The sequence below is a fragment of the Caloenas nicobarica genome, chromosome 6 (genome assembly GCF_036013445.1).
Source record: "Caloenas nicobarica isolate bCalNic1 chromosome 6, bCalNic1.hap1, whole genome shotgun sequence".
In the NCBI taxonomy this organism is placed as follows: domain Eukaryota; kingdom Metazoa; phylum Chordata; class Aves; order Columbiformes; family Columbidae; genus Caloenas; species Caloenas nicobarica.
Window position 1 is genome coordinate 28,957,764 of NC_088250.1, and position 19,429 is coordinate 28,977,192.

Genomic DNA, 19,429 nt, shown 5'->3' on the forward strand with positions numbered 1-19,429 from the left:
TAAATTAATACTGTTTAGAATACATGCTAAGAAACTGGATGTGTTTTTCCTCGGGAATTAAATAATTAATATTTTCGCTGCTTTTAAATATCAATATACTATTAGATGGATTAGTGGGTTACATTAGTGGAATAAGACCGAAACAGTAGTATTTAGAACAGCCCATCTTGCTTAACTGGCTGAAATTTGTCAGCTCTTGTTCAGTAAGTCTTTAGAGCAGCAAAACAGCAGGCAAGGCATGTACAGAACTGCTCGCGGGTGTAAAAACAAAAACAAACCCTCCACACACAGATCACCACTTCTTTAGTATTAAACAAACACTATTGACATTAATAGCATTTATGCATGTGAAGATAGAGTATTAGATATGATGCTTGATTGGTTATTGGTGTAGACTTTCTTGATTATATTGAGGACAGCCTGCTTGAGGTGGTGGCTTGCATTGCATTTTAAGTTCCATGAGAAGCAAAAATGTATTTGTAACTCAGGTTCTCATTTTCAGAAGGATGTAATTTGTTTGCAGGTAGTTCCTTAATTTCTCAAAGTTCCTTCTTTCTGGACTTGCACTTTCAGTAAATCGAAAGATAAATCAGAAGATAAAGGAGAGAAATAATTTTTGTTGTTGACTAAGGGGTTTTCAGTTGAAAACAACAAACAGCAAAGTCTGAGTATGTTTAGTCGCAGGATGACTGAGCCATCCTGTGCAATGCTAAGAAAAAAGCAACCACAATTCTTGGATGATTCATCTGATAATTTCCAGTACAAAAGGAAAATATACTGTTTCGTGAGAGATTGCAAGTACGGTCTTGTGTGCTTAAGAAGCAGGTGAAAGAAACAGCAGAAAGGGATTGTAGGTATCCTGGGATCACTGGAGAATGAGAAGAACAACTTTCCTCAACCTCAATATCGAGAAAGGGCAATGAGTAGAAAATACAATTCCTTCTGTATAAAAACACTGGTGATAATGACCTTTAACTTGAAGAACATTTCTGGCACAAACCAAATGAAGTTTGACTACCTGCAAAGAACTTTAAATAGGATGATTATATCTGCCTTACAGGTGACAAAACGTGTTCTGGAAGAAAGCATGTCACCTCGATGGAAATCTCTGATGAGTAAACAAACTCAGCAGTTGTATTGCCATGTTAATGACTACTCCACTTTCAGTTTTTCAAAGTCTTTAGGAGTTGTTTTTGGCTGGTGTTTCTACTGTTTTATTTTTTCCTGAGGTGGCTCAATAGTTGTATTACTTAGAGGTCCAGACCTCTTTGACTGTTATGTTGGTGTCAGATTCTCTTTGAGGCATTAGAAATGCCTCAAAGTTTAGTGGATTCCCTTTCCATCTTGCCTGTCTCCCTCCCAGGCGACTCCATGTCATTGATGTTATTGTACAAAGTACAGAAAATGAAATGCAGTATATTGAGAAAAATACAGAACTGCCTGTGTAAATACAGTTTTGCATTATTACCTCTCCTTTCATCCATATAATTTGGTTTCCTATGATAGAACGTCCACAGTTTCATTGTGGTGAATTTTATGTAATTTTCTTCTTATTACTCCCTATAATTTTTGGTTAGTCATTTTACTTTCTTCTTCTAGATCTCCCAGTAAACCTTTGGCACGGAAATTAATCAGTGGGATGGACTGGGAAGTAGTGAGTAGGAACTCGCTGTCTGATGACAGGTTGGAAACGCAGAGCCTGCCGTCACGATCTCCACCTGGAACCCCAAATCAGTAAGTAGCATCAAATCTACTCTCCCTAGAAGCAACTGTCTGCCTCTCATGTGGGTGAACTGCTTGTGTAATAAAGGGATTGATGCATTATGGGGACAAATAACTTCACAAATTATGCACTGGAACATTTAGCTCCAGATAAGAGAAACTATTTGTGGGTGCATTTTAGGTGCTTCTCACTCAACCTATAAAGAATGTAAGATGTAGCACACTATCCTAAATTTGAGAGCTTGAGTTTTCTCAAGCACAGTTAAAACTAAATTATTCATTTGACTAACAAAACACCTGATAATAGAAGCTATGTGATATTTTAGAAATAATTGACTCTGGTTAATACCACTTCTTCAAACATTGGGGAAAATTACTTAATTGGAAATCCTTGTCGGCTTATTGCCCTCAATTTTTCTGCATTTCCTTTCCAAACTCACTTTTTTCAGAGCTTTCTGTTTTATGTTTATAGTTAATGAAAAATCATTCCTGATTTCTTTTGGAAAATAACCGATTTTCTCACTGTGCTGAAACTGGCTAAAGAATCGGTATTTTCCAATTTTGTATTGCATAAACCAGAAGGTTTTAAGATTCTTTGGCATTGCAACATATTACTCAAAAAGCGGTTGTAAGCATCTGCAGCATTTGAAAGCTGTTGTAATTTTTTTTTTATTAATGATGCTTATAGCATAACATAACTTAATGATGCATCTTTCAAAGCATTTTAAGAAAGATGCCTGTCACTATGCTAGTTTTAAAATGGGAAATATTTGGGTCACAGAAATTGTAAGACTCTCAGTACAAAGCTTATGATTCTTCTAGGAGAAGATGCAGGGGATAAAATGTTCATCTTAATGAATTTGGGTTAAGTTCTGCCATAGCAGAGCCAGGATTTTTCTTCTGGGGGATTCTTTTTTTTTTTTTCTCATTGTGTCAAATATTAGTCCAGTAGCCTTTTCATTGGACCATAATGCTTTTAGGCTTTATTAAAAAAAAAAAAGCCATTTAGTGTTTATGAAAATATTTTTGGAACACTTTTGAAAAGAAAATTGTGAAATATAGCATGTTGATCTGACAACATAATTGTTTCAGTGATTTTTTTTGAAACCTTAAGTTGTTTAATAAAAATATGTATATGAGCATAAGCTTGCACTGAAAGGAAGTAATTATTTTAGCATTCCTTTGTAGTGGTGTAAGAAATGTAGATTAATAGTAACATTCTTTTCACATTACACTGCTCTGCTTTCCCTTAGTCGCAACTCTGCCTTCACTCAAGAAGGAGCCCGGTTACGACCCTCATCAGTTGGACATTTAGTGGACCATGTAGTTCACACTTCCCCTAGTGAAGTATTTGTGAATCACCGATCTCCATCTTCCACCCAGGCCAACAGCATCATACTGGAATCATCACCGTAAGTTCTGTTGGTCATTACTGTACGGTAGCTTGCAGAGCTTCTGAAGATAAGTCAGAAACCTTCACCGTTAAGTGTCAGTGAGAGCCAAAATATCTAATAAAAAGGTTGTTGTTATTTAGGGAGTATTATTATAGGTGCTACTGAAAATGAAATGATACAGAAGTAAAGACCTATATCTGATAGGTTCCTGGTGCAGGATTACAATATCTTCCAATCCACTGAAAATGTGGGTTTGCTGTAATGTGACCATCAGTGTCTGGATGAGGAAGCAAAAGTAATTTTTTTGACAGAAGTGAAGTATGTGGGTTTGTGATAGAAGTTTTTAATTCCTGTGAGTTTGGAAATTTGGCTTTTTGTCAAGGCACAGAAGTATGAGTGGGCTTTACTTGGCCAAAATACTTTTTAGCACCCCAGCATTCTGAGGTTCTTAGTATGTTTCTCATGTTGTTGAGTATATCTTTATTTTTTTTAAAGATATCGGTATCAGGCTTTTTTTCTGTTATGCTGAATTTTCCTGATACTATAAGTTTACTATACTTTGGTAGCCAAAATAAAAACTACTATTGTTTATTAAGTCCATAAGGATGACAAATGAAAAAAGGTTGAGTTATTCAAAGATTTGAATTACTCAGTAACTTGTCGCCAGAGTACAGATGAATTGGGGAAAAAAGGTGCACAATATACACCTTATTAACACTGCCACTGTAGCTTTTTATACATAGCTCTACATGTAATGCTAAACTTGTCCTTGTGTAATCTCTGCTATCAGCACATACATAATTACATGTTTATAAACAAATTGTATGTCAGGAAAAATTACTCAAGGAAACAATTTGAACACAATTTTAAAGCCTTGCTTGGACTCTACCTTCAGTTTTAACTACTGCATAACTTTGGAGAGGGAAATGAATACCAAATTTTAAAATTTTTGTGAAATAACAAAAGGTGCTTTTTATGACAGGGTTACAATAGTTATAATTTGACCATCAGCTAGTCATTTAGCTGTCAGAGTTCTAAAACAGTAATTTGGCCTAATAATATAAAATCTGCTTTTTTTGCTGGGCTGTTTTAACTTATTCACATGCTGCGGGAGCCTCAAAACTGGAACACTTGTGAATATTTTCTTATATTAGAGTTTTGCTGTCCACACAGGGTCAGGTTCCTTCTGTTCCAAGACTTCGAAGAGAAGTCAGTTATGAGAAACACTGAATGGTGGGGTGATACAGTGAAGCAAGCACAATTCTTAAATATTCTTTTATTTCTATGCCTTTAAGTTAAGTTGTAAAAAATATTTCTGAGTGTCCTTGGGATTTGTTAACTTAATACCTGATTTCTTGTGTAAGTTGCCATAGAAATGAGCCTTAAAAGGAGAGGAAGTGGTTTTGTAAATTAGTTATGCAACCATGGCTGTTCTTTTTCATGATTTCGCTCTTTCTGTGCCCAAGAAGAAAAAACATTGCTCTTTCATCACTAAGTTTTGCTTTTTTGTTTTCCCTTGTTGGAAGCTTAAAAGTGGAATTAAATCTTTGAGCATAAGGTATTTTTAAGAATGAGAGCGTTGACTGTCAAAATACTTGAATTCCATTAGGGCCTTCTGAAAGTTTCAGGTGGGTAATTGATTCAAGATTTGAGAGTTACAAAAGAAAGGAGTAGTCATGAAGGTCTTATTAGGTATCTAAATTTATATTATATTATTTTACAGTCCAAAAAGCTGTTTCTTACCAATTTGGCCTGTCTGAGTAAAAAGATTTGAGTAACCCATCTGCTAATTTGTTGGGAAATTTTATTTATTGATCAAATTTACATATGTAAAAAAGAGGGGCTAATGTGATAGGTTTACTGATCTTGCAGTTTGGAGTCAACATAGCAAAATAAATTAGTTTCAGTGAAGTTTAGAAGGGTATTATGACGTAGCTAATACAACCTTTAATTCATATTTCTTTCTTCATCTGCATGTGCTATTCAAAAATAGAGAGATTTCTGCTTGTAGTTCTCTGAGGTAATTATATCCTTAAATTACAAAAGCACGTGATATGTGTTTAGTTTAATAAATTTATGGGGGTGCATAGGAAACTTCTGCTTAATATATTAAAAGGTCAGACCGGATATCTGTAACAAAAGTACGCAAAGCTTGTCAGTGCCAGGGTTTGCGTGTTATTTTATTATTATGTAAATGGCTGAGTGCAGTACCAGGGAGCTGCTTTGCCTGCAGAATCGGCTGCTTTCACTGCCATTGTCTGAGCATTCAGAAGGAAATTCAAAGCTGACTGGGCAAATACAAAGCAGTGAAGTTTTTGCCCAAGGCTTGATTGTTAGTTCTCACAATTCGTTATGCTAATATATTACAGTACTTGCATTACTGCTTCTAAAATGTTAATTTAAGTGACTTTTCCAATCTTTCCTATAAGTTTGTATGTTCAAAAGGAATTTTTTCTGTGGTGTTTGACGTGTGTGTACAGACATCTAGTCAAACACAAGATCCCATCCTTTACTTTTATCGGAATGACTTCTTTTGTGTCTCATGTTTTCTGTTCCTTTTTTGTTCCGTTTAAAACTCTCAGGAGTAATTGTTTGCAGCAAAATACATAACTATGTTGCCCTTCACTTAAAAGACTGAATAATCTGTGCTGGCCAGACTTCAGTGAATAAATACATAAGCAGTTAAAAAGCTCTGGGTGACCTTTGTAAGTCAGCGTCTAAATAATTTATAGCTGCCGCAAATTCATTTTGCAGATGTCAGCAATCATGATATTTTTGTCTTTCTCCACAAAAATCAATTTAGAAAAGCTGCTTATCCTGAAAAATGTAAGGATGATATGCTCTATTTTGCTATCACTTGCATTTAAAAGTGTTAAGAAATATTACTTTTATTCAATAGTGTGTTTTGAACATGAGATTCTTCCAACATCAGATACTGAACAATTAGTGCTACTTTTTTTTTCTTTTAACACTGCATGAAAAAAAAAAATCTTCTAAAAGATGAAATTAAGCAAAAACATACAAAAAATTGTTTACATCTTTTTCAAATGTACTATTTGCATACATTGACAGAAAACTTTATCAATATTTTGTTTTCTAAGAAAATTGACTAAATTTTAAAAACTGAAATGGAAAATGTGGTTTTTCAAAGTGAAGTGTTCCATTTCCAATTAAGTTTTTGTGCTTTTTGAAAGAGGTTCATCCTTTATTTGAAATCACTGCAGACAATTGTGAGCTGATTTTTTTTTTTTGGTCGTTTATTTTATTCAAAAACACGTGTCTGGGATCTGCCTTTCTTTAACTGCATAGAAACAAGATTATAGGGTGTGGAACTTGATGTGTGCCTGGGGTTTTCTCAAGGTGCGGCAACTTGAGCTGTTGTGCTGTGTCCTGCCAGTCCCCTGTGGCCAGAGCTGTCCCCCAGCCGCGCTCACCCCGCTTTGCCGAGCTCTGAGTTACCTCTACAGCTTGCTGAGAACCCAAGGGGCAGTGTCCTGTTTCTGGCTTTGGGGAGCATCCTTCCCTCTCCTGTCACCGACCACTTCACCTTGGTGTAGCTACCCAGGCTTGGCCAAAAAGAGGATGCATTTTTGCTTGCAGGGTGAGCTGCCTGAGCCGAGGGAGGAGCACCCAAGCGCTTTGGGGAACGGGCCGAGGCTGTGGGTGGAAGAAAGAACAGAGACACCCATTTCTGGTTGTAGTGTTCGGTTTAGATTTAGCTATAGCCTGTAACTTCATTCTTGATGGGGTTTTTTGGATTTGCCACTAGTGTCAGTGGGCTGTTGTCGTAAGTCATTAAATGACTTAATAACAGCTTTTAATGTGGTTCACGGGGAGGAAGGCACGGATCCTCCCTGGTATTCAGAAACTGGCACTCAAGCCAAGTTAATGGGAACTATGTGCAAACTGCCCTTTTGGGCCTCTCAAAATGTTCTTAATTCTTAAATATAGAGCTATATAACGAAAGATGAATCATATACTTATGTAATACAAATTATGCAGTTAAGCTTTTATTTCAAAAGGACTAATAAGGGAAATTATCTACATTACATATAAACACAGAGAACGTTTTTATTAATCTACAGTAGAGTGCTTGCAGATCTAAAACAGAAACAGAACTTTCTGCTATTTCATTTTCAGTAATGGTGTTATAACTGAACTAAAAAATGCATGTGATGAATACCTTTTTTACCAGTGTTTCAAAGCTGTACATGTTTCAAAGGGGAATATGTTCAAGAGCGGAAAAGAACCAAAGTTCTCTTGAAGTGTATACATACGCTATTACATTGAAAAATTCAAACTTAACACTGTGATCTCTAATAGGCTTTTCAAATAAATGCAGGGGGACAATTGAGTTGTCTTCAACTTGCACTCCTCCTATTTTTACATCAAAAGCCAAAGACTAGTGTGGGTGCACTTTGTTATGCTGCTTGTGTCTGATTTTAAGATTTAAATTGCAGGCATTAATATAAGATGCAAACTAATTGATTTCCTTACTGAGGAAGACATATTGTCATATCCATTTTAGAAACATGGTTTTTTAGCAAGAGTGCAGATTATAAATACAGTGAATTTTACAGTATTCCAACATAAAGTGGGTTAAGCATGCTGAAATAATTTTTTAAAAAAATGTATAAAAGATGAACTTAATCATTCTGTGTACAGTTGCTTGTCAAGAAAAATGCAGAAACATGTCCAAACATACACTTCCAATATATTGTACCACAGTACATTTTTGAGATTCTAAAAAAGCATTATACAGCTCTCAAACACTTAAGTTTCTTCTGGCATTTTCAGTTTATTTGGAAGCCTGAAAAAACTGTGAATATCTCATGATCGTTCTACTTCATACTTCTATTTTGATATTTAGATCTCAAGAGACTCCTATAGATGGGCAGCCTCCTGCGTTACCACCCAAACAATTTAAAAAGAGCAGTTGGAACCAAATTCATCATTCGCACTCGCAGCAAGAACTGGATAACCATATTAATGAAACATTTGATGTTCCTGCATCTCCTGAAAAATCCACAGTAAGTTTTTAGATCTAGTTTAATAATTCTGCTTTTTATTGGATGATCATCCTGTTTTTCGTGAATTTGGTTCTGATGCATTTGAGAGACTTGTTGTGTTTGTGCTTTACATTGCAGCATTTCCATTATACAGACTGTCTCTTTGCAAGCTCCTGCTATTGTTTCCATCTGCTGGAGTTAGTCCTTTGTCTGTTGTCATCAAATGTGACTGCATTGGGATGGATATGCAAACGTTTTGAACATCAGCTTTTCAGCACATGCAGAAATTTCTAATTAACTTCTTCCCTGAGATATCACTAACCATCAGTTTTAAAGACCACGTTGCAGACACTACCACTGGTGTTCAGCTTTTATCAAAAAGCTGAAACTAGAAGTGCCTACCAGCTCCTAGAGCAGTTTTGTCAGGAGAGGCTTCTTGAATCTGTAGTTGCATTTCTCATCAGAATTTCTGAGAAAGAGACTATCAAGAGACCTGTGACAATGAATGTAAAAATCTCAGCAAAAGTTCTTTTTCCACACTTAAGCTAGATGACTAAGCTAGTCAGTTGATTATTGTCTGACTGAGATGAGATCTCACCACTTTTTTTTTTTCCTTTTGTCCTTCCAGAAGTTTTCAAATGGTTCTTGGTTTTATACTGATGTGAGACAATAAATGTTTTGCAGGATGGGTAAACTGTTTGAACATCCATATGTAGCAAATACCGTATAAACAGTTTGCCAACCTCAGACATTCAAAATTATGACTCAGCTCCCAAAATTGATATTTTAGAAATACCTTTGGTTTATTTTTATTTACATTTTGAACTCTAAGCCTAAGGTGTTATCTCAGCCCCTGTTACAAAGTTAAGATTCCCATAAAAACCATATGTAATTTCATAGGTGGGGTTTTAAGAAAACCTCTGAAAGTGAAACCTGTAAGTTTATGAGAATTTTGGGAATGTTGCAAAAAAACTGAATTTTCAACACCTTTGTCTTCTCTCAGTGCTTACCTGAGTCATATTGATGTACTGTTCTGGTTTGAAAGACAAACACGACTTTACTCATCAAGTTTTTCTGCTCTGTATTCAGTTATCTTTACCAAATTGACAAAAATAACTTTCAGTTGTTTTCTTAACTCCTTTTAGTTCTGCAAAAACAACACAACTGAGTGAGAGTGAGATTCTTTTTGCTCTGTGCGTTGTCAGTGTAGTTGTTTGCTGTGGTCCAGTGAGCCATATCTATGCAGCCTCCCTTAAGGCAGCAGTCCGCTGTTGTAATTGTAGTTCTGATTTGGTCTGCGATGGCTTTTTATTTGGGGCATTAGAGAAGAAGGAATGCAGCATGACTGAAATTTTGTGAAATTGGAAATTTAGGATTTGGAATGGGTTTTTTTTCAAAGTTGTTTTTCTGACCAGAATGCACTTCAGGTTCCTGCACCACAAAAGTCTTTTCTGCTGCTCCATCTCAAGTATTTTAAGGAAAAGCCTGCATGAGTTTGATTTAATTTAGTCATCGAATTTATTTCATCTGTTATATGTACAGAGAGTCCCTTTAGAAAGGTAGTAGGACAGGTATGGGAATGACAATTTTTTGCTCCATCTGCAATCCCTACATATCCACTCCGAGAATGTCCAGCAGTATTTGAAAACAGGTGTGGGCAGGAGCCCCTTCAGTCGAACACGTTAATGATGATATACAGTGTTCCCTTCAGGTTCTTTATTATAAGCAGCTGGTCAAAATAGCCTTTTAAAGCAGGAAATGATTATTCCCTTTTTTGTCTAGGGAATGTAATAGCATTAAAGTTGCCAAATGCTGCAGGTGAGCACTTGGTTGTTCATTCTGCCCAGGAACCTGAGTCTGGTCTCCTGTGCCAGTGAACACAGGCTAAAGTGATTTGCATATGATCAGGCTTCCTAAGCACCCTTCCTTTTCATTAATATCTCTTATGCTGTTACTTTCTTCTTTTTCCCCAAATTTTTCGTCTTTTCATTACTATGAATGTGTTGGTGCGGCTGGGGTCGGAAAGTTTTGTTTTAGCCAAGAGCTAAAACACCTGGAATTGAGTTAACTTTTTATGAGCCAAGTTGAGCAGCCTTCTTTTACCTATCGAACCTGCAGATTTGAAATTTCTTACGTATAGAAATGTTTGCTTTAATACGTTTTTGTTTTCTTCCTCTCTGAATATGTCTTATGCTTTGCCTGTAGTTGGTAACACTGAAAACGTCCTTGAAACAAAGGTCCTCACCATAGAAACTATAGGAATACTAGCTAGTGTTCAGTCTGTGAAATAAATATTGATGGGAATGAACTAAAAATCACTTCAATGGCACTAAATTGATTCTTCCAGATTAAAAAAGTATCTATTGTTCCCCAGTTTATTGGTAGTTCCTTTTAACAGTGTTGCTGTGATCAGGATGAAACCAGAAAGAAAGCAGCTAAAACCCTCAGAGCTTGATCAGTGCCAAGCACATGTCACACCTTGTGCTTCACAGCACTGGAAATGGAATAGGGGTTATGGAACCAAGATTTTGTTGCCAGATTTGTCCTTGCTTGCTTTCATCATATTGCTGTTAAAAAGAAAAAAAAATATACCTTCAATGACCTTATTTTTCATCATATTGCATTCTTACTGCAGGCTTTTCACAGTGGTCTTAATTAAGATGAATTTAAGGAGTTTCCATTTAGTAAACTCTTTTTCTTAAGACTGCTTTGAGCCAATTAGTCTTTTCTGAAAGTTTCTTACTGTGAGCTTGTTTTGACAGAACACAATTTTAACTTAGTTATGTCTGTGACTTTTAAATGTGTAACTGTTCCCTTCTATGCAGAACTCAAGACATTCACACTATTACATGATGTTTTTTCAAATGTCCAGGAGAAATTACTTGATAAGGAGTATAATATCTTCAATGTCTAATTATGAACAAAATATATTTTAATATAATTTCTGTTTACCAGCCCAATGGTGGTGTCCCCCATGACAATCTTGTTATGATCAGAATGAAACCAGATGAAAATGGAAGGTTTGGCTTCAATGTAAAGGTAACAGTACATCTATGTCCCTCATGTCTATTAATATTATTTTCTGACATTTGTAATTTATTACTAATTTAATTTTTTTTAAGGGTGGATATGATCAGAAGATGCCAGTAATAGTGTCCAGGGTAGCTCCAGGAACACCTGTAAGTTATCAAAAAACAAACTTGGTAGCAATATCTTTGTATTTTGAATATGTACTCAGAACTGTAAATTATTTCATAGTTGCCTATCAAAATTAGTTTGTGCTAGAAGATTATCCTCGCAAAGCAAATTGTGTGCACTAAGAATGTGATGGGGCTATATAACATTTTTAAAATTTCTTCAGTCCTCAAAAATATTTTTTGTTACTGAAACAAAATTGAATTATTGAAAATGACAGGGAGTTACAGATGTTCAGTAGCCACTGTTTCTTGAGCTGTATCATCCTAAAAATACATTTACTTTGTAACTTTTAAAAAATATAGGCATTCATATGATTTCACATAAATTATATATTGAGTCTTTTAGTATGTTAAAAATAACTAAAATAGCAAATCCCTCTTATTTTAGTGACAGATGTAGCTGAATAAAGCCATGATTTAGATTAAAAACAGACATCATGAATCATTCATCAGGTCTGATTGTCTGTTATTACTGATGTTTAGTGACTATCAATAGTGTCTTCAAACTAGGCACAATATTTTGTCGGTTGATTGCCAGAAATACTGACCTGGTATTCAGCTGACTGGAGTCAGCTCTCTTTATACATTTTAGAGTGAACCATTTATTTGCTAACTCTTGATGTACAGTTTTTTGAGGGTATTTTTGTTTGGTTTTTTGACTCTTTGAAACCATTAAAATGTTTACCAAGAACGTTGTTCTTGTCCTTGTTAATTACTATCTCTAAAATATTTAGTAACAATTGTGGCTGAATGCTTTAAATATTCACCCTCTAAGGAGAGGATATTTGGTGATGGCATGTGCTCTTTCTCTTCTGCAACTATGTTTAGACTATGATTATAATAATAATTTTTGGTATTACCTGATTCCTCTATCTGGGATTACTGGGATTAGTGCATTGTCTTCGGTTCTTCTCTTACTCTTTCGTTACAGTTGTGATATTTCACACCTGAAGCATTTAAGCCTGTGAAACTGATTTGGACAAGGCTTTGACATGTTACTCCCTTCGCTGCGAAGATAAGAACATCCTGCTTTTTAATTGCCTATACAAATTGTGATTCAAACAGAGGAGCTTTCTGCTTCAACCAGAGGAGTGGAGTAACAGCTGCCAAAAGACGTTACAATAGCAGTCACCTCCCAGTGGCAGATTGATTTGTTGATGTGAATGGCACTGTCTTATGTATTGTGTAAGACTTAAATTTATCATTTGAATACAGTGCAGCAACCATAGCAACTAGGCTGTTAGGATTCAAGCTCCCAAGTATAGTTCCTTTAAGTTGCTATTTTAAGGTGAGAAATTGGAAATGGCTTGTTTTACAGACTTTTTTTTTTTTCACCTTGCAGGCTGATCTCTGTGTCCCTCGTTTGAATGAGGGGGACCAGGTTGTACTGATCAACGGCAGGGATATAGCAGAACATACCCATGATCAAGTTGTTATGTTTATTAAAGCTAGCTGTGAGAGACACTCAGGGGAACTTGTGCTCCTAGTTCGACCCAATGGTGAGTAATTTGTACGTAATAATAATAATAAAAAAATCCACACCTTGCTTTCATTTTCTAAGCTCCATTTTGTGTCCTGAGATGGAATGCTCAACTTCTTTGTAAGAACGAACTCCCTTCCTTGAAAAGGAATTGCAATAACACCGTGTCTTGTACAAATCATGATCAATCCCATACTCTAAGGAGCTGTGCATAACTAAGTGTTGGAAATTATTACAAAACGCAGAAATCAAATATTTCTAATAGAGAGCTAATTTAAATTTTGTTCTCCCTCTTTTTGATAAAAATGTCTAGAAAGCTATATGGATATTGAATGCAGTTTCTGAGGTTGCTCTTATTCCCTTAAGGAACACAAAAACCAAACACAAACAAACAAAATTCCCCTCACCAGACACCCAGGGTTTGGATGACTTGAGAGGTCCATATATGCAAAATCCTTCCATGTGTTTTTAAAACAATCCAGAACAACTGGTAACATTTCTACTTGAAGAGGCTTAATAGAAGGAAGTGCTAAAAATGCAGTCTAAGTAACAGCTTGTGCAATATATTCCTGAAATGCACTGTAGGAGCATTGCCAGCAGATGGTCCTTGGATTTAATTCTCTGTACATCCCAATTATAGTTGGGGTGTGCAGAAGAAGGTGCAGAGGAAAACGCAAAATAAAAAATAATTCTTTTTAATCGGAATAATTGAAATTAATACAGGAGAGTACATCAGCCGTTCCTTTATTCAGTTATTGCACTCCCCACTTGTGCTCTCATTCGCTAGGTTCTCTTGCAGCTTTTGTGTTGTCACTTTCTTTTTCAGATAAAATTGTTAGCTCTGTTTACAAATTTACTAAAACAGTTTCCCCTTGTGTATTGATTACTTTTGTATTCTGGATAAAAACACTTGAGTTGTAGAAGTGAGGAGTTGCCAGTTTCCTCCTTTGCGGTCATGGGATATCATTTAAAAACAGGCGCTCAAACAGAAAATGTCTCTGTCATGTATAGTAGAAAATACATGTTGTTTTTCAGTTTATTTATAGGCAGGGCATGCATACAGCATTGATAGCATCATAATGGCATATATTAATGCCATTTTCTCAGGTGGTCTGCACATTTTGCCCTAATTACTGAAGCCTATATCAGTTCAAAGTGAATTAAAAGTAAAAATATAAATGCAACTATAATCACTTCAGAGGCATGATGTGAGAATCTGAGATTAGGGAGTTACGTCAGACAAGGTAGGGCATAATGTGTTTTGATGGAAATTTTAGCAGTTAGTCATGTATTTTCACTTAAAGTTACTATTAAACAAAAAAGAATAGTTCTGTCATGGGTTATAATGATCAGGAAAGGCTACTTGCCCTTGCTGATGGGGACTAAAATCAGTGTGTTAATAAATGTAGATTTTTCTACAGAAGAAATACTTTTTTGCTGTTTTAAATGGATGACTTAGAGTTAATTTTACTTGCCAAACAGAATGTTCAGCCAGTGTTCATACCTACATTTGTTATAGCTGTCTATGATGTTGTGGAAGAGAAGCTGGAGAGTGAGCCTGACTTCCAGTACATCCCTGAGAAATCTCCACTTGATGGTGTCCATCAAGATGATAATGCTCTGAGGGAGTCCATGATGCAGCTGGCAGAGGGGCTCATCACTGGAACTGTTTTGGCTCAGTTTGATGTGAGTACAGTGTCGCCTGTAGCTGTGTGCAAGTTCCAAGTCTTTTGGGATAGTAATTATTTTAAGCAGAGCAGACTTGAGTTAAATTTCAGTAGAGTCAGCATCTTTTGGCAAAACAATTGTCTCATACTCTCAAAAGAAAAATAACAAAAAAAAATCCAATCCTGTATTGTATGTGCAAATTTATGGCATAGAATAATCCTAATACTAGTTTTTAGTGTTATTCCCTATCTAAGTTACTGTGGAAACGAAATGACAGCTGAGCTGTCGACATTTTATGGACAATCTCAATGAAGGAAGGTAAAATTACCAATGGAAAATACAACCCCAGTCTTAAGGTTTACAACCCTAATCTTAAGGGTTAATGTACCTATGTCTTTTATAAATAGTTGATTTTTTTTTTTAATGACACATTTCAGAAGCACTTCCTGTGGGGTCCCAAGCTGCTGATAGCTATGGTCTTTCTTTAGCGCTAACTTGTGCCTTGATACTATTCCATCTTTAATGCATGAGATTGAGTGGCTTAAAGCAGGAAGCAGTAGGTTTGTAAAACACAGCAGTGTGAATTCTGTTAATTCCTCACCAAATGGAGACCTAGTGTTGTGTATTACAACATATATTTATAAAATATGTTTATATACTATTCTTTAAGAACTTGGGTAAAATTTACTTTCATATGTAGAAAGAAAAGATTTTTTTCAAAGTGATTTAGAATCGTTCTTTAACCATACTTTTTCAGTCTCCCAAACAGGTTCAGTGTTTAAAAGTTTTTAAAGTGCTTTTTGTAGAACGTGGATCGTTTCACTGACACTGTTTGTAGCACAAGGGTTGTGGCAGTGCATGGCTGAGGCAGGAGAGGGCAGGAGCCTCTCAAAGGACATTTTGTGGTGGAAAAGGATGAGGTAGCCCGGGATTCACTCTATAGTTATTGAAATACAGGAAGACATCAGAACAAAAAAAAAAAAAAAAAAAAGGAGAAAAAATAACTGCATTGTAGGTAGATGCCTTATACACAACACAATCTGCTTGCCCCAAATCATCGTGTGGCGTGTCGGTGTCAGTCCATTCCCTTGCCAGTCTACAAAATTGACTTTTCTCTGGATCAGTGTTCTTCTTGAACCTTGAAATTTAGCATTCAGTTTGTCTTTGAACAAATTATGATGATGTCATAATTACTTTCAGTGGTCCCACAGCATAACTAAATTCATAGTGCTTTCTTTTGAAAACTATTTTCATGTGTGTTGAAGCTCCGTAGTTGCTCAGTAGTTTATATTCTAAAAAGTACCTCTAGGCAACCAATAAACTCACAGATCTTTTGCATCTATTATGGTCTGACCATCATTTTTATCTTTTAGCAATTGTATAGGAAAAAGCCTGGAATGACAATGTCTTGTGCCAGATTACCTCAAAACATTTCCAAAAATAGATACAGAGACATTTCGCCTTGTAAGTATGTGTTTGTATATGTGTTCTAAGAGTATTTTCTGTGGTTAGTAAATAAGTAACATTTTTCTAAATTTTTTTCAGATGATGCTACACGGGTTATTTTAAAAAGTAACGAAGATTACATCAATGCAAATTATATAAATGTGAGTACTATTGTTCAAAAGAGCTTCTGACACTAAGTAATTTGGCAGTTTTTCAATTGAGAAGTCAATTTTAAAAAAATAACATTTTCATAAATCTAAGTCAGACTGGAATGGCTGATAAACCTGTAGTAAAATGGTTTGAAATTTACTGTAGATATACCTATTTGCTGATGCTTTGTCGCAGGTGTTTTTATAAATGAAACCAAGAAAAAGAAAAAAACACCATGGGAAACGAGCCCTCTAGCAGAGGAATTCTTCTTTTCTCATTACTAATTTGCCAGTAGTGTTCAGCACTTTCTTCACTTTCTTTTACTTTTCTTTTTTCATTGTCAGTCACAACAAAATTACGGTTAGTTACTTTTCCTTTCACGAAGAAAAAACAGAAATGAAATTAAATTCTAAGATCAGTATTTTAAAAGCTAGTGCCAGAAACCCACAGAGCATTAAATGTTTGCATGTGAATTATTTTCTTTTTTTACCATTAATCTTGATTATGGCAACTACATACTGTCAGTTAATATATGAAGTGTACTTGGATCTTTGTAATAATTTTGTGTGTGAAACACTTCGAAGAATTTTTATCTGTGCCAATCCATGTTTACTAACTTATAATAAATAGAATGAATATAGTTGATGCTTTTTTAATGTCTTAGTTACTAAACACTAAATGTCTGATGCCTGACTTGCATTTGCAGTAAGAATTAAAATAATGACTTTGTCTTCTCTTAGATGGAAATCCCTTCTTCCACAATAATAAACCAGTACATTGCTTGTCAAGGTCCATTACCGAACACTTGTCCTGATTTTTGGCAGATGACTTGGGAACAAGGCTCATCTATGGTTGTAATGTTAACGACTCAAGTTGAACGGGGCAGAGTAAGTAAAAGATTTCCTTAAATACCACTGACATAATCTTCTAAAAATCTGTTGGTGACTAGACTTTAAAAGATGAGAGAAATGTACTATTATGACATATAATATGACAAGAGGTAGTGGGGTAGACTTAGACTAGATATAAGGAAGAATTTTTTTTACAATGAAGGTGGTGAAACACTGGCCCAGGTTGCCCAGAGAGGTGGTCGATGCCCCATCCCTGGAGACATCCCGGGCCAGGCTGGACGGGGCTCTGAGCAACCTGATCTGGTTGAAGATGTCCCTGCTCATGGCAGGGGGCTGGACTAGATGAGCTTTGAAGGTCCCTTTCAACCCAAACTGTTCTATGGGTCTATGGTTATGACATTTTTCATAAGGACAGTGCATTCTTGGAAGCCATCATTGCAACACTACTATTTTAAACCTTCTGATATTGTTAGCCTAGCTAATACTTTAAACTTGAAGTCTACATTTATTTCTTAAAATATTTTTAGACTTCCTTGTTTGATCTTTATTGTAAAAAGCAAGTAGAATTTACATTCATGGGATTTTTTTTCTCTACATTTCAAATAAAGGAACTCCAAGAAGTTTCATCAGTTTTTGTAGATTAGTTCTTTGATATGTAGAGAGATGGATTTTTTAAGGCAGCTTAACACAGCTTTGTAGTTTTAAGAGCCCATGCCTGGGTGGCTGTCTTTAAGAGAATCCTTGATAATCTTGAAATCTAAAATTTTTCACAAAATGTTCTTCTGTGGTTATAAACATTTGTTTAATCATATGAAAGAATCATTGTCCTTTAAGTCATTTCCATACAAAAATGAGTAAAAATAGAGTACTAGTAAGAAAGTAATTAGAGTTATAAATTGCTAAGAATAATTGTTTAATGGTGCTATAAATGGCCTCAGGTGTATCTTGTGGTTGGTTTGGTTTTGGGTTGTGGGTTTTTGGGTTTGGGGATTTTTTTTTTAAGCTATAGTTTCTCCTTAATAGCTTTGTTTATTAATGCAGCTTTGCCCTTTGGAGACAGGCAAAACAATAAAATCTGGTCATACACACAGCGTAATTCCAGAGTTATTTGGTTTATAGTCTGGAGCATTCACAGTAGCACTGGCTGGTTAAGTGTGCGGACAGAAACGACAACCTGGAATAATAGTAATTGAAGACGAGTTGCAGTGTTTCAAAACCGTTTTTCAGTGACTCAATGTAGACATGATGCTGCCTGCTCCCAAATAAACACGATTAGAGGGAATTTCAGTACAAGTGCCCTTTTAATTTGAGTTCTCTTTGCAGATCTGCTGAGAACAGACTTGCAATAGCAGTTCTCTGAGGTTCCCCCACCCTTTCAATAATGATATTTGTGGAGTTCTTTGGAGAGCTGCCTAATGATGACATGAAAGCACTTATCTGTCTTATACCCATAGGCAGACTCCCTGCTCTAAAGCTGATCCCGAGGCTACAGACATCACTGTCCCACTGCTTGCCGGGATGTCTCAGTGGAGCAGGAAGTCTGCACATCTGGCTGCTCTTAAAGAATCGCCAGGTGGGTTGGAAAAACAAAAGTACACTTGAGCTGAAATGACCCCTGTAATTAGGCATTTAAGCCATGTATCTGAAAATCTTAGTGTTTGAAGTTTGCATTCACATTTGAAGACTTCATCAAAAGTCTTCGAAGCCCACCATCTTTATCTCCGTAATTTCTGCATTATTTTAGCAACTTTTTTGTTGCTTAATAGCCTTTTTTTTTTCCTTTGTTCTTTTCCCATATAAATGTGCTTTGAGAAGATTAGATTAGGATTTTGGAGATCAAAATGTTTATAAAGCAGCATCTTTGTCACTCAAGTGTTAATATGGATTATTTATAGATATACCTTTTTTAAAAATTGTAATGAAAGTTAAAGGCATCCATCTTCAGTTAAACTAACCTCAGGAGCTGGTGTGTGTGTCCTCTTGAAAAGAGACCCAGGAAATCTCTGCAATACCTTATTTTATAAACAATAATTAGGTAACACAGTCTATTTGGTAAGTACATTCATAGTGATTACAAAATTATCAAAATAGTCTTTAATGAACAAAGGCATAAGGAACTAGAGAGAATCAAAATATTACTCTGTGAATTTAAACACAGGCATCTTTAAAAATGTGTTGACCTTAGGTTAAATGCCATCAGTACTGGCCAGAGCCATCAGGAAGCTCATCATACGGGAATTTCCAGATTACCTGCCATTCAGAGGAAGGAAATCCTGCTTATGTCTTTCGAGAAATGACATTGACTAATCTGGAGGTAAAATCATAATACACGTTTTTAAGTATTAATATCTGAAATCCTCACAGACTAGCTAAAACTTAATAAGATTTTCTTTTCAACTTTTGGCATATCCACATGAATAGAACTGCGTATTTCTAGAAGCCTTTAGAAAACTACTCCAATTGCTGTCTACTTACCTAATAAAAATTCTGCTCTTAGAATGATAACAAACCT

The 19,429-nt window shown here is 35.6% G+C and overlaps 1 protein-coding gene across 3 annotated transcripts in view; it reads left to right on the top strand.

Moving 5' to 3' along the window:
* Nucleotides 1-19,429, top strand: part of PTPN4 (protein tyrosine phosphatase non-receptor type 4) — a 116,575-nt gene that overhangs the window by 83,534 nt on the left and 13,612 nt on the right. For all 3 annotated transcript variants that reach the window (XM_065637535.1, XM_065637537.1, XM_065637536.1), the window contains 11 exons: nt 1,600-1,734; nt 2,976-3,134; nt 7,987-8,146; nt 11,081-11,164; nt 11,248-11,304; nt 12,665-12,821; nt 14,322-14,488; nt 15,844-15,934; nt 16,016-16,077; nt 16,807-16,953; nt 19,103-19,231. In XM_065637535.1, coding sequence (XP_065493607.1) covers nt 1,600-1,734; nt 2,976-3,134; nt 7,987-8,146; nt 11,081-11,164; nt 11,248-11,304; nt 12,665-12,821; nt 14,322-14,488; nt 15,844-15,934; nt 16,016-16,077; nt 16,807-16,953; nt 19,103-19,231 — 1,348 coding nt within the window. The remainder of the gene's footprint in view (nt 1-1,599; nt 1,735-2,975; nt 3,135-7,986; nt 8,147-11,080; nt 11,165-11,247; nt 11,305-12,664; nt 12,822-14,321; nt 14,489-15,843; nt 15,935-16,015; nt 16,078-16,806; nt 16,954-19,102; nt 19,232-19,429) is intronic.